This window comes from Talpa occidentalis, unplaced genomic scaffold (assembly GCF_014898055.3).
Source record: "Talpa occidentalis isolate TD23 unplaced genomic scaffold, MPIMG_talOcc4v2.1 talOcc4.16, whole genome shotgun sequence".
In the NCBI taxonomy this organism is placed as follows: domain Eukaryota; kingdom Metazoa; phylum Chordata; class Mammalia; order Eulipotyphla; family Talpidae; genus Talpa; species Talpa occidentalis.
In genome coordinates, this window is record NW_023601653.1 from 71,375,526 (window position 1) to 71,401,251 (window position 25,726).

The window sequence follows — 25,726 nt, forward strand, 5'->3', positions numbered from 1 at the left end:
CAGTAGAAACACGCCTGGTTGCACCTTTTAAGTGATTAAATTGATAATGGGGCGCTCAGATGGAGGTACTTTCTATAAGGTGCGAGAAATAAGGAAAAGGTTTTGTCGAATCTGCCGAAACGGATCTGTTGGCTGTAACAAGAGGCTAATCAGCTGATGTTCCCTGCGCAGCTCCTGGTTGACAGCTGGGAGTGTGCGGGCTGCTCAGGACTTACGACCTAGGAGAGGTAAGCCCAGAACCAAGAACGAGGAAGCTGCTTTAGACTGAAGCCTCCCTTCCAGTGGAGGAGCTGTTGCCCTCACTTGGCTGGTGCTTCTCGGTTACAGCCTGCACTTCCTTTCCCCAGTTTAAGCCTCAGAGCCTTCACCCTGATGGTTATGAGTTCGATCCAACCCTCTTCCCCAACTCCAGTTTAGCATGGAAGTCCTTCCTTGACTTTACCCCTGCTTAAAAAAAAAAAAAATGAGCAAGGGAAGGGATTAGAGGAAATGAAAGTATCATTTTGTTGAAACACGAAATGCTAAACCAGTTGAAACCAGAGCTAATTTTTTTTATTTATTGAAAATATTGAATCTAAACAAGAATAGAAAGTACACCCATATTTGTGTAACTTTTATTTCTCTACTATGATGTTCCTTTACTGCCTATGTCTTCATCATGTGTATTGAGTTATCAGCCTGAAGTTTTCATTTTTTACTGATATGTTCTTAGGTAACTTTTTATATATTTTTATTGCTACTAGCTTCAATTTATTGATCATCTTGTGTTTGTCTGGTGCTCCAGATTTATTATTTGACTAATATTTATGACACACCTATCAATTCAAAGGTTTCCTATCCAAGCTGAGATCTGAACACCGAGTAGTTGTTAGCTAAGGAAAGAAGAGACTGTTAACAGTGCTCTAGGCAAGAAAAGAGCAGAAAGAGGGATTTAGTGTTGAAAGAAGTTGAGTATGGCTGGAAAATAAAGTTTGCGGATTTGCATGTTGGGAAGGAAGGGTGCAGCTGCTCTAAGAAGAGCTTGGAGAGAGAAACAGGGTCATTGTAAACTGGGTTGAGAAGTTTAAATTTTATCTTGAGAGCAATGGAATGTCATAGAAGGGTTTTAAGTAAATAAATAACATGATCAGATAGCCATTTTAGAAAGATTACTATGGCTTCAGTGTAGAGAATAATATGAGAACTGATCTGATGGAGAAAGCCTAGAGACAGGGAGTCCAGGTAGAAGGCTCATAAATAGATCTTCTTACTAATTTGATTTGGTTATCTTCTTTCTGACTAGTGACCACTTTGTCTCTATGGGGTATCCTGTACTTTGTATATTCTTTTTATCTTCTTCCCACATGGAAATCTTTCCTCTTCTCTCCACCCCAATCAGATTTCATACCCACAACCTCTAAGACCTCCTAGATCACTTCTTGGTCCCTGATCTTTTTGTTTTGTTTTGTATTCAACTGTCAATTGCTCTTTATCTTCCCGCCTGTTTTCACTTCTTAAGGATCTTTTCTCTGGTAGCTCTCCTGCCTGCCTGTGGCTATGCAGGTGTCTCTTTTTTCTTTCTCCTTTTCCTAATAAACCTGCCCTTTCAAAATGCAAAACAATAACAACCCTCTTCTCCTCATGTCATTTTCCTATTCTAGAGAACACTACCTAGGGGATGTATATTATGGGCATTTTTTTCCTTAAATGAGGTTTTAAAACACTGCTTTACTTTTAAAAGAAGAGGTTTGTTTCATCGCAAAGCTGAAAATGCAAGAGTAAATTTAGGAAAATCTGGAATAATTGGCACAGATTTACAAAAGTAAAATCTCGGAGTGGTGCTGCAATAATGAAACAATGTTTTTCATGGAATTATAACCTGCTTCATTTTTTTTGTTAGTTTTATAGAAATCTTACCAAAGAAGATGAAGAAAAACAGAGAAAGATTCAGCAACAGAGAGAGGGAATTTGTATATAAATTTAAAGTTGGAAGTCAGTGCTTAGAACTGAGGGTACCCCTCAAATTTCCAGTTCAGGAGAATGCTAGTCATTTACATGGACGTCTGATGCTGCTGCATGGTTTACCATGCTTTATAGAAAAAGGTAGGAGCGATTTTTTAAATACCACTTTATTTTCTGTTAGTCTCTGTTAATAGATGTTTTATGTTGATATCATAAACCTAAGAAGTTTTTGAAACAGCCATAAATACGAAGTGTTTAATTGCTTTCAGAATAAAAAGATTATCTGATCTTGGTTTTATGCAGGGTTTTTTTCCTATAACCCTTACAGTTGTTTATAAGGCAGTAGCAGTTTAGTATAAAAATTAAATTATGTAATGAAAAATTGGTTACATAGTCTAGATTAGAGCTCTTAACCTCCTACTTGAGTTGGGTGGATTCGTAAGGCATTTCAGCTATTATTAATTAGGGTAGTATAGGATTATTTTACTAATTGTATTGCCCTTTTAAAATAATCTAGTCTTGGGCCTCCCCGGTGGCGCAGCGGATGAGCGCTGGGTTGCGAAGCTGCCCGCAGTCTCTGCAGCACCAGTTCGATCCCTGGCTGCTCCCCGGCCACCGGAGGAGGGTCCCACATGGAGCGCAGACCTCTCCTGCCGCCCGCTGCTCCCCTCAGCAGTGTACTTCGGTCCTTGTACCTGCTCTGCTCCCCGCTCTGGCTCTGGTGAATTCTCTCACCCTCCCGCGCTTCTGACTGTACCCAGGGCTTGTATAAATAAATAAAAATAAATCTTAAAATAAATAAATAAATAAATAAATAAAATAATCTAGTCTTCATTCCTGAGAAATAGTAATCTTGAATAATATTTGTTGGCCTAAGTTAATTCCATAAAGTCATTTGTATTAAACCATCATAAAAGGTCTGTGTTCTATCTCACAGATGAGGAAAACTTTTAAGTTGAGAATATGTTAAATCATACAAGGTTAGATACAAGGAATCTGAATTAAATCAGTTTTAATATGTTAAGTCCACTTTTCTTTCAAATTCTAATTTAACAGATATCCATATGAAACTTTCAATACGATAACCTGATGCCTCTCAAAATCTGTAAGTTTTCTTCAAATTTAAGAATCAGGTTTAGGAAATTAACATTTATTTTAAAATTAGTTTCAAGGTTGTACATAAGAGTTACGAATTTTGATCATTCTCCATACAATAACCTGTAATAATGAAAATAATTGTGAATTTAGTTAAATGATCTCCTAAAATGGTTTTATTTTAATTAGACATTCTGTTAGGTTATAACTTGATAAAATAAAATTTCACATTTTACCTGCTTAGCTAGGTAAAATGTTTCCTATTTACATCTGGATTTTATTGATACTATTTGTTTTCCCTGTTAAAGACTTGAAAGAAGCTCTCAGTCAGTTCCTAGAAGAAGAATCTCTCCAAGATTATGACAGAGATGCTGAAGCATCCCTGGAAGCTGTGAAATCTGGTGAAGTAGATTTACATCAACTGGCAAGTACATGGGCCAAAGCTTATGCTGAGGTAAGAAAATAGATCAGATTGTAATTCTGCACTTAGACGAGGATTTTTAAATTACTAAAATGATACTAAAATCAATTGAGAATTTTTTCTCTATATACAAAAATTTATTCTGAAATATACAGTATAAGTTGCTGCTTGTGTGCTTACTTCCTATGTGGGAATAAGTATATAAGACACACTACTTTTTTGCACTGCCTTTGTACTGTATGTATGAGAAGTAGGGGAAAGTATGGTCAAGTAAGAAAATGAGAGGTTTTTTTTTTTTAAGGGGCATATCTAGGGCCTCCTTGGTGGCACAGTGGTTGAGCGCTGGGCTGCGATGCTGCTTGCAGCTTCTGCAGCACCGGTTCAATCCACATGGCGTGCAGACCTCTCCTGCCGCCTGCTGCTCCCCTCAGCAGTGTATTTTGTCCGTCTGCCTGTTCTGTTCCCAGCTCTGGCTCTGGTGAATTCTCTCACCCTCCCGCGCTTCCGACTGTACCCAGTGCTTGGATAAATAAGTAAGTAAATATTTTTTAAAAATTTATTTATTTATACAAGAACCAGGGTATAGATGTGCGGGATGGTGAGAGGATTCACCAGAGACAGAGCAGGGAACAAACCCAGCAGACTGATGAAATACACTGCTGAGGGGAGCAGCGGGCAAGACAGGAGAGGTCTGCTGCGCCATGTGGGTTTCTCCCTAGCCGGCTGGGATTGAACCTGTGCTGAAGAGGTTGTGGACAGCTTCACAGTGCATGCTCAACAGCCTGCACCCCCAGGGAGGCCCAAGTTCTTTTTTTTGAATTAAGCTATAATTGACAAATAACATTAGCTTCAGATGTGCAACATAATACTTCTATAAGTCTAGTTAACATCCATTACCATAATGACAAAATGTGTATATGTGATAGGCAACTTTCAAACATACAACTTTCAAACATACAGTATTATTATTTATATACTTGTCATGCTGTACATGTCCATAACTAATCTGTTTTACAGCTGGAAATGGATACTTTTGATCCATTTCATCCACACATGACTTTTGTTCAGATGTGGTGGGGGGACTAATGCCATAGCTGGCTGTTTGAGGAGAGAACTGACCAGAGAAAAGTAGCATTATTAGGTGTCATTGAAACGTAAGGTTGGGTGGCCCCAATCTGCTGCCATAAACTTTAGACCTTTGTGATTTTTTTTTTTAAAGATTTATTTATTTATACAAGCATTGGGTACAGCCAGAAGCATGGGAGGGTGAGAGGATTCACCAGAGCCAGAGCGGGGAACAGAACAGGCAGAAGGACCAAAGTACACTGCTGAGGGGAGCAGCGGGCATGGCAGGAGAGGTCTGTCACGCCATGTGGGACCCTCGCTGGTGGCCAGGGATCGAACCGGCTCTGCAGAGGCTGAGGGCAGCTTCACAGCCCAGCCCTTAACCGCTGTGCCACCAGGGGAGGCCCAACCTTTGAATTTTTATGCTGCAGCTCTGTACTGCCTGACTGCAAGCATAAAGAAGAAGAATATGATTAGGGTTCTGCTAGGTAGACAAGAGAAAGGATACCCATTCAGGGAGTGAGGATTTTGGGAAGACAGTGGTTGAAGGCTGGATCCTGGGAAATAAGAGACATAGGAACAAAGTAAAGTGGGGTATGAGTTCATGGCTGGTAAAATGTGACAAAATAGAAGGATCTGTGGAGGACAGGTTGTGATGAGGTTAAAGAATCAATTGCCTTGGAGTACAATGTGAAGTCTTGGTTGAGGGTTACAGTCAGAGACTGAATGAATTTTTCTGGTTAAGCTGTTCATGGGGATGATATGGAATGGGTGACTGAGGTAGAGTGGAAAACTATTAATGATATTGCGCTCAGGAAAGTAAGAAGGCAGGGCATCACATGGCCTATCCATGTGGACATCCAAGGGATCCAGGTCAATGACAGGATGTGGAACAGAGAGAAAGTCTTTCGATTCAGCGCCAAAGTTTTAAATGAGAGTAAATGGCAGGTAGATTTGTGTTTTTGGTTTTTTTTTAAGATTCATTTATGTATACAAGAGCTGGGATACAGGCCAGAGGTGTAGGTCTGTCTCTCTCACCAGAGACAGAATGGGGAACAGAATAGGCAGATTGAAATACACTGCAGGGGAGCAGTGAGCGAGACAGGAGAGGTCTGCTGTGCCATGTGGGTTACTCCCTGGCAGGCCAGGGATCGAACTTTTGCTGCAGACAGCTTCATAGGTTGCGTCTTAACCCCTTGTGCCACCTGGGAGGCCCGGCAGGTAGATTTATAAGAAAACAGTGGATGTGATTATTAGATGTGCCAAATGGTTTGAGCCTCAAAGGAGCTGAGCTTTGTGTTTGAAAGTCGAGGAGGAAAAGTAATAGTACGGACAGAGAATAGTTTTTTTCTGCAGGTTCTTACTCAACATCTCATTTGTCTCAGCCTTCACATTCCCCTTTCTAGTATCAGCTCTCTTGAGAGAATGGCATGAGTTAGGTCAAGGAAAACCTAATGCTTCTCATGTAGGTAGCTTCATAAGCTCAGTTTAATTGATGCTGCAAATTATTATGGTTAGCTGATCTGGTTGGTGGGGTTACTGAATCTCTGGTATTATGTATGGCTAAAGCAGATTGCAATGATCTCACTTTCAAACACACTGACTTTCAAACACATTGATTCCTTACAACAAAGTTTCATCTTGAACCTGAAGTGAATTTTGAACAGAGCTTAAATCCCTTTGACTGATTATAATTCCAAGAGCAGAGCCAGGTCTCGAGGAAGAGCAGCATGGTTTCAGGTTTTCAGAGGCCTAGAGTCAGTGAAGTTCATGTTCTTATTTCAGCTCGCCTTCCTAACCTCTTCCCTCCTGATCTGGCAATTGATTGACGTATAAGTGAAATAAAGTAAGAAGAAAAGGTTAACAATTTACAAAAAAGAAAAGATACCTATTTCTGTGATTTAACCATTTGTTTTATTTTTTTTTTTAAAGATTATTTATTTATACAAGCACTGGGTACAGTCAGAAGCGCGGGAGGGTGAGAGAATTCACCAGAGCCAGAGCGGGGAGTAGAACAGGCAGAAGGACCGAAGTACACTGCTGAGGGGAGCAGCGGGCGGCAAGGAGAGGTCTGCGCGCCTTGTGGGACCCTCCTCCAGTGGCCGGGGAGCAGCCGGGGATCAAACCAGCGCTGCAGAGGCTGCGCGCAGCTTCACATCCCAGCGCTCAACCACTGTGCCACCGGGGAGGCCCATTTGTTTTATTTTTTAAAAGATTTATTTATTCATGCATATAAGAGCTGGGGTACAGGCCAGAGGTGTCGGTGGCGGTGCGGGGGAGAATGAGAGGATTCACCAGAGACAGAGTGGGAAACAGAACAGGCAGATTGACCTAAGTACACTATTGAGGGGAACAGCGGGCGAGTCAGGAGAGGTCTGCTGCACGATGTGGATAGCTCCCTGGCCAGTCGGATCGAACTCATGCTGCAGTGGCTGCGGACAGCTCCATAGGTTGTGTCTTAACCCCTTGTGCCACCAGGGAGGCCTCATTTGTTTTATTTTTAAGGTAAATTATTTCTGAGTCATGTGATAAGATTCCAGTTTTTAATATTTTTATTGATAAGAAAAGGAAAGAATTGTCATTTTTTTTACTGGTGACTGCAGAGATCAATAGTAGGGGAAAAAAACTTTGAAATCTTTGTGTAATTTCCACATTTTCCATTAAATTATATGACCTTTGGCAGGGAACTTCTCAGCTTATCAGTTTCTCTCGCCTGTAAAGCCCTGTGTGTATTGATGTGCTGCCATGTACCATGTCCTTGGAACCCGCATCTGCACTTCCCCAGATGTACCTGTGTGTGTGCTGAGGGTATTCCTATTTTGCTTCCCACTGTGTTTTTGTCAGTGTTTTCTAAGTCCCTTTGTCATTTTGGTAGCTACTATTTTCATATTGTTAAAAACATGCTTGCATTTTAAAAAGAAAGCAGGTACTGGGAAAGATCAAGAAAATTACCATGTATCTCTTGTTATAAAATCCTGGTCATGCATGGGGTTTCAAGGTCAGTGCATCACTGCACAGTAACCACATAGGTAATCTCATTGTATACATACAGGGCCTGTTTTTTAGAAATGTAAAACTCTTCTTTGATGATATAATTAATACTTTAAATATGAAAATAGTATCGGAAATCCCAGTGTCCTGATAACTTTCCCTTCTGCTACATTAGTACCTCCCCTGGATCCCTGCCTCCGTATTAACAAGTTAGTTTATATCTTCCCATATTTTGTATACTCAGGTAATTCTATGCAATCCATTGGTACACACAGATCTATAAACAGATGGTGTTTCTGTCATTGTCTGATATACAAAGATGGAATCATAATGTATATAATTTTTAGTAGAGTGTTAGATAAAAACACTATCCCATGTTTGAAGAATGTCTATGTATCATCTTGCAGACCACATTAGAGCATGCAAGGCCTGAAGAACCGAGCTGGGATGAAGATTTTGCAGATGTGTACCATGACCTAATCCATTCTCCCGCCTCTGAAACGCTCCTCAATCTGGAACATAATTACTTTGTTAGTATCTCAGAACTGATCAGTGAAAGAGATGTGGAGCTGAAAAAATTACGAGAGAGGTATTTCAAATTTCTTGCATTATCATAATTTAGTGTTACATTGTCAAATGTGATAGTCTGCAGAACAACTTGTTTTCATTTTTTATAAGAGTGAAGAATAAAATAGAAAAAAATCTTTAATATTAGAAATTGTCTTGTGTGTTTAAATCTGTAATATGTACTGGGAAGGTCCTCATAGGCATATATGTCAATTGTCTTACCTAAATAAATTATGGTAGGTTTTTGTATTCTTATTTCTAATAGGAAGAATAGCTTACTTCTTGAAGGTTTACTTTGTTCCAGGCACTATACAAAGTGCTTAGCAACAGAAATGTATTTCTCACAGTTCTGGAAACTGGGTAATCCCAAGTCAGGGTGCCAGCAGATTTGGTGTCTGGCGAGGATCCACTCAGGCCTTGAGACAGTGCCATCTCCATGTGTGCTCACCTGGCTCTTCCTCGTTGTGTGCTTCTCTAGTCAAGAGAAAGCTTTTGCATCTCTTCCTGTAAACACTAATTCTATCATGCAGGCTCTACCTTTGTGTCCCCCCTCCAAATACTGTCACACTTGGGGTTAGGATCTTAACATATGGATTTGGGGGGACCCAGACATGCAATATATAACAGATGCCCTATCTCATTTGATCTTTACCACCTTTTACTGTGATCATCATCCCCATTTTACAGATGAGGAAACTGAGGCTTAAATAGGTGATTTGTCTAAGGACAAGCTGGAATTTGAAACCAAATCTCTTAACCATTATACCATGCTGTCTCCCTATTCTGAACCTATTTAAAATCCTTCTGTAACTAAGTCCATTTTGTAAGTTTATTTACAATGGGAAAAAATGACAGTTTGTTTTTCCTAATTTTAATTAGATTTAAATTCATTCAGTATGGATTGCTTCATACAACAATGCTTTTGTGATTATTTTTCTTCAGAGAAAGTAAATATTGCTGGTGGTATTTATAACTTCCCAGAATGTTTTCCTAGTAATTCTATAAATTTTAAAATAATCCAGGACATGCATTAGAAGAGTCTAATGATATTTATTACCTTAAAAACATTAAAAGACTTTAGGCTTATGTGACCTTACGATAATGTTTTTAGTGTTGTTTTGTAAATTTCCTTGATCATGAGTATATTAGCACTAAATCATTTTTTTTTGTGACTTGAGTTAATTTTAAAATAATTGATTTTAAAATGATGTGTGGGCTTGCTCTGATTAACTTCATATTGGAAAACACTGGAATGAGCAAGATGAGAATAATCAGTTATTTTGAGGGCTGTCATAGTTAAAAAAATTTAAAACACAAAAATCATAAGCAGTTAGATTTAACCTTTTCTCATAAGGAATGTGTACCACATGGGCATTTTTATTAAATTACATAGGTTTATGCATTTTTATTACAATTCTCCTACTTCCCTGTACCTTTTATTCTCAAATCTAGTAAAATAGTAGAACTATCTGTTTCAAAAAGGACATGTTTTGAGGCATTTCTCACTCTTTATGGGTTTGAGTTTGCTGATTAATTGTACTGAGATGGTTTATTTCTGTCTAGATGGACTACCTAAAATATGAGTAGTTGCTGCCAGGTAAATAGTTGAAGCTGTCCCTAGAGAAGACAAAAATTTGATATTTTTCTAGTTCTTTATTAGATAGCCAATAAATTTGTGAATATATATTTAAACTAAAAATGAAAAACTAGAGGTTTTAAAATATATAGAAATTTGATCACATACTATTGATTACTTACCTTTTGTTGGACTTCATTTGCTTGATTTCTTCCTACTAAGGCTTAAACTACATTACCTTCAACTCATTCTGAATCTGTTCTTGGATCCCAGATTTTCAGGGACTACATTAGTTTTGTCTGCTTAGGTTTATTAATAAATTACCAGCTTGGATATGTACTTCACATCTACTGCCATTACTAGTCCTTTCATTCTACTGATAAACTACTCTAAGTTGGGGCCCACTTACTGCACCTACCAGAAAACCCCATATCTGGCCATCAGTATTCCGTAATTGTTCTTTTTTTTAAATAAGAAGAATATTTCCTTTCCATACAACGTTTTACCCTTTGGGAAGATGAATTAATTTACTGATTAATTATTTGCACTTACCAGTACTTTATGGGTCTTTTTTCTGTCTTGGGGTTGTTTTTCAGTAGGGGTTTGCTTTGGTTTATATTTTGAAATGTTCTTTTGTTATATATTTTTTTTTTAAAGATTTATTTATTTATTTATTTATTTATTTATTTATACATGCACTGGGTACAGTCAGAAGTGCGGGAGGGTGAGAGAATTCACCAGAGCCAGAGCGGGGAGCAGGGCAGGCAGAAGGACCGAAGCACACTGCCGAGGGGAGCAGCAGGCGGCAGGAGAGGTCTGCGCGCCATGTGGGACCCTCCTCTGGTAGCCGGGGAGCAGCCGGGGATCGAACCAGTGCCGCAGAGGCTGCGGGCAGCTTCGCAACCCAGCGCTCAACCGCTGCGCCACCAGGGAAGCCCTCTTTTGTTATATTTTTTGATGGAGCTTTGCTTTTTTGCCCCTGAACTTATAAGCAATATTTGAATGCTTTACTTTAAAAATAGTTTGTAGTTTATTTTTCACATGTCCAAACTGCTAGCTTTAGCTTAAAAGGAAAAGTGAACTATGTTCAACTTAATGTAGGTAATATTTATTGTGAAGGTGAATAGTATGATTTAAGGTAAGGTGTAATTCACTTGCATCTGTGGAAATTCATCCAGAATTTTGGTGCTTAAATTAATATATCCAATTCATGAGCAGAAATGACTCATTTTTCAAGTTTCTCCTTTTAATGCCATTTTACAGTTTTAAAAAGGCATTTTACATTTTATAGTTCCTTAGCACAGCGTTAATATAATTATAATGATTGTTTTTCTTAAGTGTCTTAAGGTTATAGAATTGTCATGCTTGACATATTGAGTCAATATGTAGTTAGTATTTCATCTGAGATGTAGTATAATTTTTATCTTAATCATAGAAAATGCTTAATTTGTGTCATTAACTGTATAACTGACTACTTGGTATTTGCATTTAAGGTGAAATAAAGGTTAGTGAAATTTTATTTGCTGAAATGTAGTTTTCCTCACTGGAAATGTACTGTTTAAGCAAACCAGATTTCTTTTAAACTCAAAATAGCAATGATACCTTTTATCCACTAGAGGGAACATGTGTATTGTAAAATATTAATTATGCATATCTAAGCTAGTCAATGTTTAGCAGTTATATCCGTTTTAAATTATAAGACTATGTTGTCAATGATCATTTCTATAGTAAATTAAATGAAAACCTTACTTGGAAGTATTATCTTTATCTGATTTAGTAGTTATTAAAAAGTTAATGAGGTCAGTGGGGACTAAATGGTATTGAAGGTATACATAGAAATGTATAAATGTATAGTAAAAAAATTTGTTTTATCATATATATCTTAACCAGTTCTTATTTAAAAAGTATAAATTCATTTTAAGGGCTATTTATTTAAATCAACTTTGTGCACTTAATATCAGTTCGAGTCTTAATAGTTAATTGGCAGCTTCTAGTTGATGAATACCTGATTTGCTTATTTATGTTTTAGACAGGGTATTGAAATGGAAAAAGTGATGCAGGAATTGGGGAAATCATTGACAGATCAAGATGTAAATTCATTGGCCGCTCAACATTTTGAATCTCAGCAGGCAAGTCAAGTACAGTGACTTTTAGGTTTGCAGTTATGTTTTCTTTTACCTATCATTTTTGTAAGAAAAGTAACTGGAGGGTATACTGTCTCTTTTTAGGACTTAGAAAATAAATGGTCTAATGAATTAAAACAATCAACTGCCATCCAAAAGCAGGAGTATCAGGAATGGGTGATAAAACTTCATCAAGACCTAAAAAATCCCAACAATAGCTCCCTCAGGTATTAACCAAACATTGTTCTTACTGCATGAAAGCTCATTGTTAGTAATACTTCATATTTAGTGCAAAGTTGAACCTTTTTAGTTGAAGGTATTTTTAAATTCCCAATGAAAATTCAAGATAATTTTGTGCTTCTTTTAAGGCTTTTTACGTTACAGACTGTATGTGGATTATTTATCTTCGATCCATCTGCCTGTTCTACTCCCCACTTGCTCTTTCTTTCACCTTCCCGCCCCTCTGACCTGTACCCCAATTCTTGTATAAATAAATAAATCTTAAAAAAAAAAGAAAATATTTCATTAGTTTGCTTGTCACCTCAAATCTTTCATGGGCTCTAGGAAAGTGATGATTATCTGGCTTTTTCTTGTTATTACAATGGAAAAATGTTCTCTTATGGCTTTCTACACCCTGAAGTAGGATATTTTATTGATTTAAGCTTATTTTTAGGTTACATTTGTCATATTTACTAATGAAGTCAGCTTTATTAACTCCAAAAATTTAGTCAGGGGAATGGATTACTGTTATAGAGTTACATTATCCACTGCATACTGTGAAATTTGAAATGAACAATTGGACAATTATAGTGCCTCCATGGGAAATCTTTTTAGAAAATTCAAGAACAGAGTAGAGCAAAGAGAGAAATCTTCCTACGGAGGAGAATGGTGGGGGGTAGGGGCAGGAAGACAGGAAATGGTTTAAAACAATAGACGATGTAACTATATCAAAATGAACATCTTTTTTAATAATTCCTTTTCATTTGACTATTTAATATCATTTCTGTCACTTTGTCTATTTTCTGTTTTTGCTAGAGCCAGCCCCGGTATAGGATGTATTTTTTAAAATATGTTATTTTAAAGTAATGTGAGTCATGTCATTTAATTATTCTTACAGGCCATTAGAACTATTAAATGGCAATATATAAATTGATATTTTAATGACTGAAAAGAATAATATGCATTACTTAACTGTGAGGAAATGAAAGAATAAGTGGGAGTTTTAGAACTTACTATTGTTCATGATCCTACTAATCACCATGGATAAAAGATGAGTTTAGGAATAAATTAAATGCTGTTTTCAGCTCTTTAGTTTTTCTCTTGATAAAGCACTCTTGAAGAAAATTTTTTAACAAACAGAAAAAATATCCATAATTTTATTAATTTCAGTGAGGAAATTAAAGTTCAGCCAAGTCAATTCAGAGAATCTGTAGAAGCAAATGGAAGGATTTATGAGGAACAGAGAAAGTTAGAAGAAAGCTTTACCATTCACTTAGGTAAGTATTACTTTTTTGCCTTCTTAATTTATCTAACTTGTGAAATTCTTTATGCCATAAGAGAAAAATCCTAGCCTATAAGTAGAATGTAATTATTTTTATTCCCAAATTATGTCCTGCTCCAAGAAAACCTGTTGTTTGTTGGCTTAGCTTTTCTATTTTAACTTTGTTATTTTTTGCAAATAGAAAGATTGAATACTATCAGTTATTAAAATGGAATATCTCAACACCCATTTTTAATTATTTATAGTGTAGGGTGCTCTGGATTCTTACCATTAAGATTTGCACCCCTTTTATGCAAGATTTCTTTTTTTTTTAAGGATTTATTTTATTTTGATGTATACGAGAGCTGGGGTACAGGCCAGAGGTGGGGATGTGTGAGAGTATTCACCAGAGACAGAGTAGGTAACAGAACAGGCAGATTGACTGAAATACACTGCTGAGGGGAGCAGCGAGCAATTCAGGAGAGGTCTGCTGCACCATGTGGGTAGCCCCCCTGGCCGGGAATCAAACTCATGCTGCAGTGGCTGTGGTTAGCTTCATAGGTTGCATCTTAACCTCTTGTGCCACCAGGGAGGCCCCTCCCCCCGTTTATACAAGATTTCTGCAGCTGTCTAAGCATCTTTCTGGGTCCATTGCCTCCCCTCATAGGAGCCCAGTTGAAGACCATGCATAATTTGAGATTACTGCGAGCAGATATGCTGGACTTCTGTAAGCACAAAAGAAATCATCGAAGTGGTGTGAAACTCCACCGACTCCAGACAGCACTCTCGCTTTATTCCACATCTCTCTGTGGCCTGGTTTTACTCGTAGATAATCGAATCAATTCATATAGTGGTATTAAAAGAGGTAAGTTAACATCATACATAGTTATTTCTTTAAATTTCTCCTTGTAATATCATTCTTACAAAGGTTTTATGGAAAAACTCAAATATTCTTGGTCACCCCAGTAGACCAGTAGCACATTTACTTGGCCATAGCAGGCTTACTTTTGTTTCATACGTCAGCATGGATAGAATGCTTCAGGATATTTAATTCTTATGATTTTTTTATGTTATAAATAATACTCTTACAGGATCTTTGTTTTAAGATTTAAAAAAGAATACTCATGACATAAATGTATGTTTCAATTTAAAAACAGATCCTGGTTCAGTGAATTTTAGTTCATTTATTATTTTTTTTTTATGATAACCTGAAAATTTTTGAATATATAAAAATGTGTTGAAATGTTGAACTATTTTTAAAAATACATGAATAGTTTATTTCCTATCATAAATATAAGACTCTAATTGTATTTTGTAGCACTTTTGGGATTATGATCACAGTATCTACTATTTAACAAAGTCTTGAATTATATTAAAATTTCCCTGTCTATTAATTATCTACTCTTTTGAGTGATTGAGAGGTTAAGTTTTTTAATCAAAATTGCTGTATCCTGAGTGTGGTCTTTGTGAGCTTCCACCATGGCGTACCAAGGCCAGGGTCAGAAAGTGCAGAAGGTGATGGTGCAACCCATCAACCTCATCTTCAGATACTTGCAGAATCGACCTCGGATTCAGGTGTGGCTTTATGAGCAAGTGAATATGCAGATAAAGGGCTGTATCATTGGTTTTGATTAGTATATGAACCTCATATTAGATGATGCAGAAGAGATTCATTCTAAAACAAAGTCAAGAAAACAACTGGGTTCGATCATGCTGAAAGGCGATAACATTACTCTGCTCCAAAGTGTCTCCAACTAAAATGATCAATCAAGTGAGGAATGGTTGAGAAGCTAATGCATTTAGCTTTTTTTACCTGTTCTTTGTTGGGAAGATAGTTCTGAAACATTTGTTCTTATTGTTTTGATTACCCTTATGTTATTACCAGATGGTAATAAATTCTGTGGAATTGTTTTTATTTAGAAAAAAAATTGCTGTATCCTAACTTATTAAAAGGACAAATATAAGAAATCATACTAGGGAATCTTAAATATTCTATTTATACTAGAACTCATTGTCTAATAAGTATATACTTAGTATTTCACTTTTCACCACTAGAAGTTTGTAAATCTTCTGGGTCTCTTAGATTTTGCCACAGTTTGCCAGGAATGCACTGACTTCCATTTTCCCCGAATTGAAGAGCAACTGGAAATCGTCCAGCAGGTGGTTCTTTATGCCAGAACCCAGCGTAGGAGTAAGGTGAAAGACACAAATGGTGAGTCACACTCAAATTTTACAAAATTTTACTTTCACTCTTCTCTAAGCACTCTAATTTAGCATAAGGGTTGTCTTTAAAATACAGAAAGTTGTGTGGGTGGAAAGATGGAAGAAGGAAATTAAGAGCGAAAGTCAAGATCTCAGAAGCCCGATAAATTCTGTTATTTCCTTTCTTGTATGGTTTTGCTCAAGGTCCTTAGCTGCCTTTAAATTTTTTCTGCTTATTAATTTATATATTTTTACATCATTGTTCATTTGATACAGTGTTTGATTTCTCTTCTTGGGTGTTGTCCCTGTAAAATCACCACCACCAAGATACCTGTGAACCGTCACCATGGACTCTTGTGTTCTTCCCTCTCCCTCCCCTAATGAATGCCTCCAGTTAATCGTTTGGCTGTTAGTTTTGTCTTTTTTGCCTTTAAATTTTAATTCCATAGTTGTTCTGGAAGTTGGCTCTTGTGGAAAGTTACTGATCTCTAATCTAAGTGATATAGCTCCAAAGTGAATATCATTATCATTATAGAGTATTGAAGTGAGAGGACATGGTAGCGCAAAGTACAACCATTTTCTGTGTTCCATCTTTGATTTGCTGAAGTATCATGAAATCAATTGTTTGTAGTTGTTCCTTCAAAAATTTGCTATTTCTTTGAATAATTGATTTTTCTATATTTATCCACAATATAAACATTCTTTCTAATTTTTTAGTAAATTTCTGGAAAATGTTTTTAAAGCTATGGAAAAAGTTTGTGGCCTCTCTCTTTAGACGTTTTCTATATGTACAGAGAGAAACTTAAGGAAAGACATACGTGAAAGAAAAAAATCCTGCTCAAAGCATAATTCTGTGTTTAATTAAAATAATGAAAGCTTAAACAAGTACTTTATAAATTAAATCAGAGCCATAGTTTTTTGTTTTTTTTTTTTAGTTAGGAGCTAAATATAAGAGTAATATTCATTTAAAAATATTTTCTGACATTTCATTTTGTGTCACAGACATAAAATCACAATACATGCTCTTATCTGTCTTGAATAAATACACATTATTTTATTATTTTTTGTGAAAACTTGATGGTCTTGCTCAGGAAACAGAATATGGCAAGCTTTAAAATTGTGGCTAGTCACACCTTTAAATTCCCTCCTGGGTGTCTTTTGTTTGTTTTGTAACTGTAGTGTTTAAAACAAACCATCTCAGTACTTTTGGCTCATATCTTTTGTGTTTTGTATTAAGCAAAGAGATATTGTTATAACTTTGCCTGGTGTCTTTGTCCTCTATCCTCCTGTAAATTGTAGAATCCCTCCCTTTCTCTTATTGCTAGGATGTATTTAGACTTAACTTGATTGGCATTCACTGTTGTTTCCTTATTTATTCAACAGATGCTAAAAAGACATTTTGGTTTTTAATAATTTCTTAAACAAGTAAAACATTCTCAAGACTCACAATTCAAACTGCATAAAAGAGCATACAGTGAAAGTCTTCATCACTCTGTCCCCCAGATATCTAATTTCCCACTCCTGAGGTAGCCAATGGTATCTCATCTGTACCTTTCCTGACATAAGTTTCTGCATATGTGAGCACATGTATGTGGGCAGTCTTTCCCCTTTGCACCCTTTACTGTACTCTGTTTTTTAAACTAATTAGATTATCTTGAAGACCATTTCACATCAGTACATAAAGGGCACCCTCTCATCTTTTACTGCTGCTTAGTCATCTATTGCAGGATGTCCCATTATTAGTCAGTATTTTATTGATAGACATATAATCTGTTCTAAAGTTTTTGCTACTGTAAGTAATAATGCATGAATAACCTTATAACCTTGCACATATGTCAGTGTATATGTATGTGGGTACACATAGCTATAGACTAGATCCCTAAGGGAAATTTCTGGGCTTAAGAGCACATATATTTATTTATCATTTTGATAGTGTCAGCAACTGCTCTGATAGTAGCTCCAGCAGTTGATAGTCCCACTAAAGGTGACTATGACTTTGCTGTGGCAAATGCATGTTATGACAGAGCCAGATTAAGTGTTAGAAAATCAAAATGGAAATAGATTTTAACAAAAGGCCTTTTAGAAAGTTCCTCTTACCCTTCTACACTTTCTTCGGCCATCCCATTCAAACTAGCAATGAAGTGATCAGAAACATTTTATCCTTATTCTTAGTAGTGACTAAAAGCATGCAGATTGAGATCATGACAGGTGTGGAAGAAGGAGGAGGATTCTAAGTATATTTGTGAGAGATAGAAAGTGTGCAGTAAATGACAGGAAGTTTTTAAACCACATACGGTTAAGGCAATGCTTGTACATCATGGTATTATTTTGTTCTTGTCAAGCAACTATTTTGTGGTTTAAGTGAGTCAGTGAAACAAGTAGGTTTATAAAAGACAACTTTCTTAAAGGAAGCTGCATGTCATTCTAGGAGAGTTTTGTGAAAATACTGCCTTTCCCTCCCCTGTGATGCCCATGTATTTGTTCTGTTTGTTTATATCCTGATGCGCAAGTACCTGTTTATTCTAAGACATTCCGTCATTGTCCTTACTGTATTTATTGGATTAGCATCTTTATATTTCTACAGTCCATGATGAAAAGTCAAAAAGAGTGTGTTTTGTGCATACTTAATAGACATTTTTTAAATTAAAAATAGCCATCTTCTTAATATCACAAGATATTACCATTAAAACATGAAAGGGGGGAGGGCCTCCCCGGTGGCGCAGCGGTTGAGCTCTGGGTTGCGAAGCTGCCCGCGGCCTCTGCGGCGCCTGTTCGATCCCCGGCTGCTCGAGCTCTGGGTTGCGAAGCTGCCCGCGGCCTCTGCGGTGCCGGTTCAATCCCCGGCTGCTCCCCGGCCACCGGAGGAGGGTCCCACATGGCGCGCAGACCTCTCCTGCCGCCCGCTGCTCCCCTCAGCAGTGTCCTTCAGTCCTTCTGCCTGCTCTGCTCCCCGCTCTGGCTCTGGTGAATTCTCTCACCCTCCCGCGCTTCTCACTGTACCCAGTGCATGTATAAACAAAACAAACAAACAAATAAATAAATAAAAAACATGCCTCTATTAAAAAAAAAAAAAAACATGAAAGGGGGAAAACAGTGGGAGAAAGTGGATGAACTATGAACTCTTCTCTCTTGTTCACTTAATAAGGATTCTGTTTGTTTATATCTCATGGACATAAAGTTAGTCTTCTTTTTTAGTGTGCTATGACATTAATTCAAAGCTTGTCAATTATAGCTCTGTATGAGAAGCTGTTATGTTAATTACATTACATTAATTATGGATCCTGGCAACATGAAGCTTCTCTCAATGCCTCTTTCTTCCACTGTCCCTTATTTATAAAATACATGTTTTTACAAGTTATGTTATAAATCAAGTTGTCAAAGTAGTCACCAGATAAAAATATTAAGTTATTTTTATGCTAAATATTTTTGAACTGTAATATCCCCTGGACATTTGCAGTTTACTCATTTGAAGTTTTGGCGATTTTCAAGTGATTTTCTGATCATGAAAACCGTTCCAAAATATTTTCTTATTTTATTGGAATAAATACATAGTCTCTTAGAGAGAGCCATTTGGGGGCCTCCCCGGGTGGCGCAGCGGTTGAGCGCTGGGCTGTGAAGCTGCCTGCAGGCTCTGCAGTGCTGGTTTGATCCCCGGCTGCTGGCGAGGGTCCCACATGGCGCTATAGACCTCTCCTGCCGTGCCCGCTGCACCCCTCAGCAGTGTATTTCGTCAGTCTGCCTGTTCTGCTCCCCGCTCTGGCTCTGGTAAATTCTCTCACCCTCCCATGCTTCTGACTGTACCCAGTGCTTGTATAAATAAATAAATAAATCTTTAAAAAAAAAAAAAAAGCCACTTGGAATGCTAATACTTATTCTGCATTTTTGAGCTCTGATAGAATTCTTATAAAAATCAGGTGTATTTTCTATTTTTTGTCATTATTTTAAAAAGCAATCATTTTTAAAAATAATATTTTTGTTTTGTAAGGAAAAAACAAAGCACCCACCACCATCCATTACACCCACTATTCTTACTCCCACCTTTTCACCTCTGGTAACCTCAGGCCAGCTATCAGTGTCCATATGCTGTTTTTTATTTCATTTTCTCTGTTCATCCCTTTTATTTCCTTGTATTGCTCACATAAGTGAAATCATCCAGCATTTGCTTTGTCTCTCTAATTAATTTTGCTTCACACAATCCCTTGAATTCTTTCCATTTTCTTTGAATGGCAAAATGTCATCTTTTAACTGAATAGTATGCCCTCTTCTCTGTGCCTTCTCCTATCAGCGGGTACTTAGCTTCTTCCAAATCTTAGCTATTATAAATAGTGCTGCCACAAACATTGTGGTGTACACAGCTCTGGGGTTGATGACTTCCTATGCTTCAGATGGAACTGCTGGATCCTAGGGTAGTTCTATTTTTAGTTATTTGAGAAACACCCATAGTACAGATGTATCTTCTATTAGAAATACATGTATGTATGCAAAATAACTTATGTTCAACTGTAATAATGTATGATCAGTTGTGATGTGTCTTGTTTCACCAAACATTTATGCTTCTAAATAACATGATGTCTTCTAAAAAGATAAAACTTTGGAATATCTTTTTTAAAAATCTCATTTAAAAGAGACTCTCATATCTGTTTGAAATAAATTGTATGTAATTGTCAGACAAGAAGTAACAAATTTCAGAAGTGGGCTAAATTTCAAGTGATTCCTGGTGTTACTAGCCATTTGTTTGTAGTCCTGAACAAGTTAATATCAACAACAGTGACTCAGATTCTAAAAATAAAGATGGCCGCACGACAGCTATCTAATGAAGGTATTTTATGAGTAGTTAATTTAGTATCCTGAACCTCCCAGATGAAAAATAGGATATTGGCAGGTGTAATGTGGTTAAGATCATAGGATTGGAAATCTGAGTATGTGAGTTGAAGACCTAGTTTCACCACCTATCTATCCATTCTTGGTTACTTTAATTAGCCTGTCTAAGCCTCTGTTTCCTCATGTGTAAAATGAAGATAGTAGTAGTACTTATCTCTTAAGTACTAAAATCATAAAGTTATGGTTTTAGGGGTTTAATAAGAACTAAAGGAGCTGATTGATGTAAAGCATGTATCAGAATGCCTGGCTCCTAGAGATCTTTAATTTTGTTGTTGTGATTGCTTGGGAATAATGGTACTGATATGTTTTCTTATGTTGTTGTGTTCTTTCTTGTTGTATTATCTTATGGCCAGATTCTGGAAACCGAAATGGAGGAAATGATGATAAGACTAAAAATGCGGATAGAAACTATTTAAATATTTTACCTGGTAAGTATTATTTTAAACTGTCATTTTCTTATAATTCCAAACATGGAAATCATGGATTGGAAATCTAAGTCCTTAGGGCATGCATTGCAGAAAGCTTGTGGTGCATCGCTTTGAAGCAAAATTGTTTCTGTAGTACACTTTCACAATTATTCTACATTTTAAATCTTTAGTCTTATACTAGTACTGACTTTTTTCTAGATCTATGAAAGAAAAGTTGCATTTGATCATGTGTTATTTCACATTTTACCCTTTATACATTGTTTCTTAATAAATAAACCAAGAAATATTTTTTTATTCAGAAATAGAAACAGTAGTACATTGAGATCTAAACAGTTGAACTTGAAGAAACAGGGGTCACCTGACTTAAAAATCTTTCTTATTTCCATTTCCCCATAAATTGTTGCTTTCATTTCTTTTATTCCCTTTATTATTCTTGAATATGTTCCTTATCAGTGAGAAATTTAGCCTCTTGAGTCCCTTCTGGATTGAATACATTGTAATAATCCTTATCAGTATTTGTAAGACAGGGTATACAAGGAAGGTCTATTTATTTACTTTATAAGCATAAAGTTTGTTGAACGAATGGTAACTTTTGCCATTTCATAAATAACCGAGGTTGTTTCCTCATACTTCCTTCCCCAGATTTTCTACGTAGGTCACATCCCATCTAATCTAAGCAAATAGCATACCCATTTCTGGTATCCATCTTGTCAGTCCCAGTGGCTTAGCTTGTGGTCATCAGCTTCCGAATTTCCTCCCACCTTCAAATACCCTACCTTAGTGGATAATGTTAGAGCAGGATTACATCACCAAATGCCATTTCCTCTACTCTGTAGAACAGGAAACTAACCTCCTCTCCATCTAAAAATACCATCATTGAGACAGGATTTATTGTATTTCTCTTCATAGATCCATAATTTAGATCATCCATATTCTGCTACTTTCTTAAAATGTACCAATCTTGCTATCTATTCCAGAGGTACTGATGTCTGATTTTTTGAAACTTAACTCTTTGTTGCAACATTTATTTTCTTCTTTACTCCTTTTTGGAAAAAGTCTAGAAGTTAGTATCTCATTATACCATCAAATCAGGAGGATATGTCATAAGTTTGGACTAGATAAAGAATATTAAATTGTTCAGTTAGTCTGATAGCATCTGAATTTCCATTTAGTTAAAGGATTCCTACACAGCCAGGAAATTGACTTGAGATAAAAAAAAAGTTCCAAATTCCAAATTCTTTTTAAAGTTTTAAGTGGCAAAGAAAAAACAGTTTTGTATATATTTTTTTAAGCTGTAGGTTTGCTTTACCATTATCTGAGAATTTACAGTTTATATTGTCTTATTCTTTTTTTTTTTAAAGATTTATTTTTTATTTATGCAAGAGCCGGGGTACAGGCCAGATGTGCAGGAGGGTGAGAGGATTCACCAGAGATAGAGCAGGGAACAGAACAGGAAGACTGACAAAATACACTGCTGAGGGGAGCAGTGGGCCAGACAGGAGAGGTCTGCTTGCCATGTGGGTTGCTCTGAGGCCAGCGGGGATCGAACTGGCACTGCAGAGGCCGAGGACAGCTTCACAGCACTGCGCTAAACCACCTGCGCCACCAGGGAGGCCCCTATATCATCTTATTCTTGTAACAACTTTGCAAGGAAAGGAGTCGGACATTATTTATCCCTTTTCATACATTCAACAGAGTATCTAGTTGAATTGATTTGCCCAAGAACACTCAGCCAATAAGTGCTGGAGACCAGATCTTAACACCCAATCTACCCCCTTTTCTGCTATATCATATTGTTTTGATTACTACTCCCAGCTCCATGACCCCCATTTTACTGATGGGTACAGTGAGGATGAAAGACAAGTCAACTAAGGTCAAACAAAGCAGGGCCAGTTTGGGGATGAGGAGCTCCTGGCTACTTCATTAACTCATCCCGCTTCACTACTTACTGGCTCATAGCCCCTCTCAATGCTGCAGCCTCTATCATCTAAATTCTCAGCAGGGGTTGAGGAGGTAATATACTGAATGGGTCCAGAGCATAGCATCTTACATAGTCTACCAGGTTTCTGGTCAGAAGTCTGTGTCTTCATTGTTTTTCAGGGAAGTCATTATACTGGTGCTCATTAGTTGGTTTTTTCTTTGTCTAGTTTATTTTAGTATCTCTGTAGCACTTTTTTTTTATGTGTATCTCGTTCTTTTATCTTAAGTTCTAAAAAGAGAGATTTGCCTAAAACCTGTCAGTATGTCCATGGATACAGTGTATGAACTGTCCATAAGAGTGGTTAAACATTGCACAGAAATGTATAAAGAACTTAAAATATACTAGATATTTATGCATAGATACAAGTAAAAGCTTGAAATAGTGACTCTGAAGCAAGGGTGAGCAGAATTTGTGAGAACAGCACCTAGGAATGGAAGAGTAGTTCTTAGAAGAGCAAAGCTTTTCTAGAAGGACATGTCAGGATTTCCAGTGATGCATACATATTTGTCAAATATATATTCTTTGTATCTTTTATATTTCACTTATTTGCATTGACAGAAACTGCAGAATACAAAAGCTGATGAGATTTTTTTCTGATTAGGATGGTTATACATACTAGTGATTATAGGAAGCATGGATTTTTTTTTTTGACATTTTATTTTATTTATTTATTTATTTGTTTGTTTATACATGCACTGGGTACAGTCAGAAGCGCGGGAGGGTGAGAGAATTCACCAGAGCCAGAGCAGGGAGCAGAGCAGGGAGCAGAGCAGGCAGAAGGACCGAAGTACACTGCTGAGGGGAGCAGCAGGCGGCAGGAGAGGTCTGCACGCCATGTGGGACCCTCCTCCTGTGGCCGGGGAGCAGCCGGGGATCGAACCGGCACTGCAGAGGCTGCGGGCAGCTTCGCAACCCAGCGCTCAACCGCTGTGCCAGCAGGGAGACCCAGGAAGCATGGATTTTAAGGTTTGATAAACACTTCCAGCATTCAAGTCTAAATATTGAACAAATATTTATTGAGTACCTCCTGTGTATTTTGTGTGCATAACACAGAACATAACACAAGCTCGACAAAACCCCTATAGCCAGAATGTAACTCGTTAGCTACATAAGAAAAAGCATTTTGGTGTTGAGGAGAGAATAAAACAACAAAGTAAGAGAGAATAAGTGAGGGCTTAGAGAGTTCTCTATCAGACAGGACTGTCCAAGAAGACCACTCTGAGAAGGTGACCTTTGATCTGATGAAAGAAGTAAGCCATGCAAGAATTGGGGAAACAGGCTTTTCACATAGCAGTCTTAAATTAGGAACAAGGTATCCATTTTTTTTTAACATTTATTTATTTATATATTTATTAAAGGTTTATTTATTTATTTATACAAGCACTGGGTACAGTCAGAAGCGCGGGAGGGTGAGAGAATTCACCAGAGCCAGAGCGGGGAGCAGAGCAGGCAGAAGGACCGAAGTACACTGCTGAGGGGAGCAGCGGGCGGCAGGAGAGGTCTGCGTGCCATGTGGGACCCTCCTCTGGTGGCCGGGGAGCAGCCGGGGATCAAACCGGCGCTGCAGAGGCTGCGGGCAGCTTTGCAACCCAGCGCTCAACCACTGCGCCACCGGGGAGGCCCAAGGTATCCATTTTTGAAGAACTGAACAGGAGGAGAGATGGGAGAAAAGAGGACTTTAGACACGTAGGGAAGACCCACACCATATAGGCCTTGTGGACCTCGGTGAAACATTTGGAGTTTTTTCTAAATTTAATATGAGCCTGTTGGATAATATTAAAGAGGGATAATGTAATCTGATTTATATTTAAATCATTTTGGCCATAATGTGGAAATGGTTTGTTGGGAAAGGATGGAATCAGAGAGCTCAATTAATAATAGACATCTATTACAAAAACCTCAATGAGATGAGGTGATAATAATAAGATGGAGTGTGGGCCTCCCTGGTGGCGCAAGGGGTTAAGACGCAACCTATGAAGCTATCTGCAGCCACTGCAGCACGAGTTCCATCCCCTGCCAAGGAGCTACCCACATGGCGCAGCAGACCTCTCCTGACTTGCCTGCTGCCCCCCCCCCAGCAGTGTATTTCAGTCAGTCTGCCTGTTCTGCTCCCCACTCTGTCTCTGGTGAATCCTCTCACCCCCTGCACCTCTGGCCTATACCCCAGTTCTTGTATGCATAAATAAATAAATCTTTAAAAAAAATAAGATGGAGTGCTTAGATTTGAGATATTTGTTGGCGATAACAATGAAAATAGTTGGTGGTGAACTGGATTGTGGATTGAGGGAAAGGAAGTAATTGAGGGCAACAGTTAGTTTTTGTCCAGATTAACTAACTGGATGAAGATTAGTCCCATAAATTAAGGTGGGAAGAACAGATTCAGGGTATTGGAAATACCTTAATAGACTTAAGAAGTAGCATCTAACGTGGGCCATTTCAAGAATTTACATCAAAATGGTGACTATGAGTACTCATGTGACTGACTGACTACTTTGTCACCTCTTCATACCAATTTCTTTCCCAGAATGTGGAAGCAGCAGTAATCCTATCTTCATCCTAAGTCCACTAGCCTCCTGATATAACTCTTCTAGTTCAGCACACGGCCTGCCCATTGCAGTTATTTGTAAGGCCTATTGAAGAGTGTGATTTATGCATTTGAAAATCATGATTTTATTTCCTGTTCACAGGAGAATTTTACATTACACGGCATTCGAATCTCTCAGAAATCCATGTTGCTTTCCACCTTTGTGTGGATGACAATGTGAAATCAGGAAATATCACTGCTCGTGATCCTGCCATTATGGGACTCCGAAATATCCTCAAGGTTTGCTGTACCCATGACATCACAACAATAAGCATCCCTCTCTTGCTGGTGCATGATATGTCAGAGGTGAGCAGACGGGAAAATACTTTAATTTTATGAATATGTTAACCCTCAAATTGTATATTAATGATAATCAGATTTATATTTTGAA

The 25,726-nt window shown here is 37.6% G+C and overlaps 1 protein-coding gene and 1 pseudogene across 3 annotated transcripts in view; both read left to right on the top strand.

Annotated features, from left to right (window-relative positions):
* Nucleotides 1-25,726, top strand: part of CUNH12orf4 (chromosome unknown C12orf4 homolog) — a 52,183-nt gene that overhangs the window by 19,654 nt on the left and 6,803 nt on the right. Inside the window, exons 1-11 of one of the 3 annotated variants that reach the window (XM_037514521.2) lie at nt 86-227; nt 1,880-2,082; nt 3,345-3,490; nt 7,921-8,102; nt 11,686-11,785; nt 11,885-12,006; nt 13,169-13,275; nt 13,927-14,124; nt 15,343-15,471; nt 20,696-20,770; nt 25,439-25,641. In XM_037514521.2, coding sequence (XP_037370418.1) covers nt 1,905-2,082; nt 3,345-3,490; nt 7,921-8,102; nt 11,686-11,785; nt 11,885-12,006; nt 13,169-13,275; nt 13,927-14,124; nt 15,343-15,471; nt 20,696-20,770; nt 25,439-25,641 — 1,440 coding nt within the window. In that variant the 5' untranslated portion in view covers nt 86-227; nt 1,880-1,904. Of the gene's footprint in view, nt 1-85; nt 228-1,879; nt 2,083-3,013; nt 3,047-3,344; nt 3,491-7,920; nt 8,103-11,685; nt 11,786-11,884; nt 12,007-13,168; nt 13,276-13,926; nt 14,125-15,342; nt 15,472-20,695; nt 20,771-25,438; nt 25,642-25,726 lie in introns of those variants that run through there. The other 2 variants (XM_054696514.1, XM_054696513.1) reach the window with 2 other exon arrangements.
* On the top strand, nt 14,694-15,040 carry LOC119247814 (small nuclear ribonucleoprotein E-like; annotated as a pseudogene).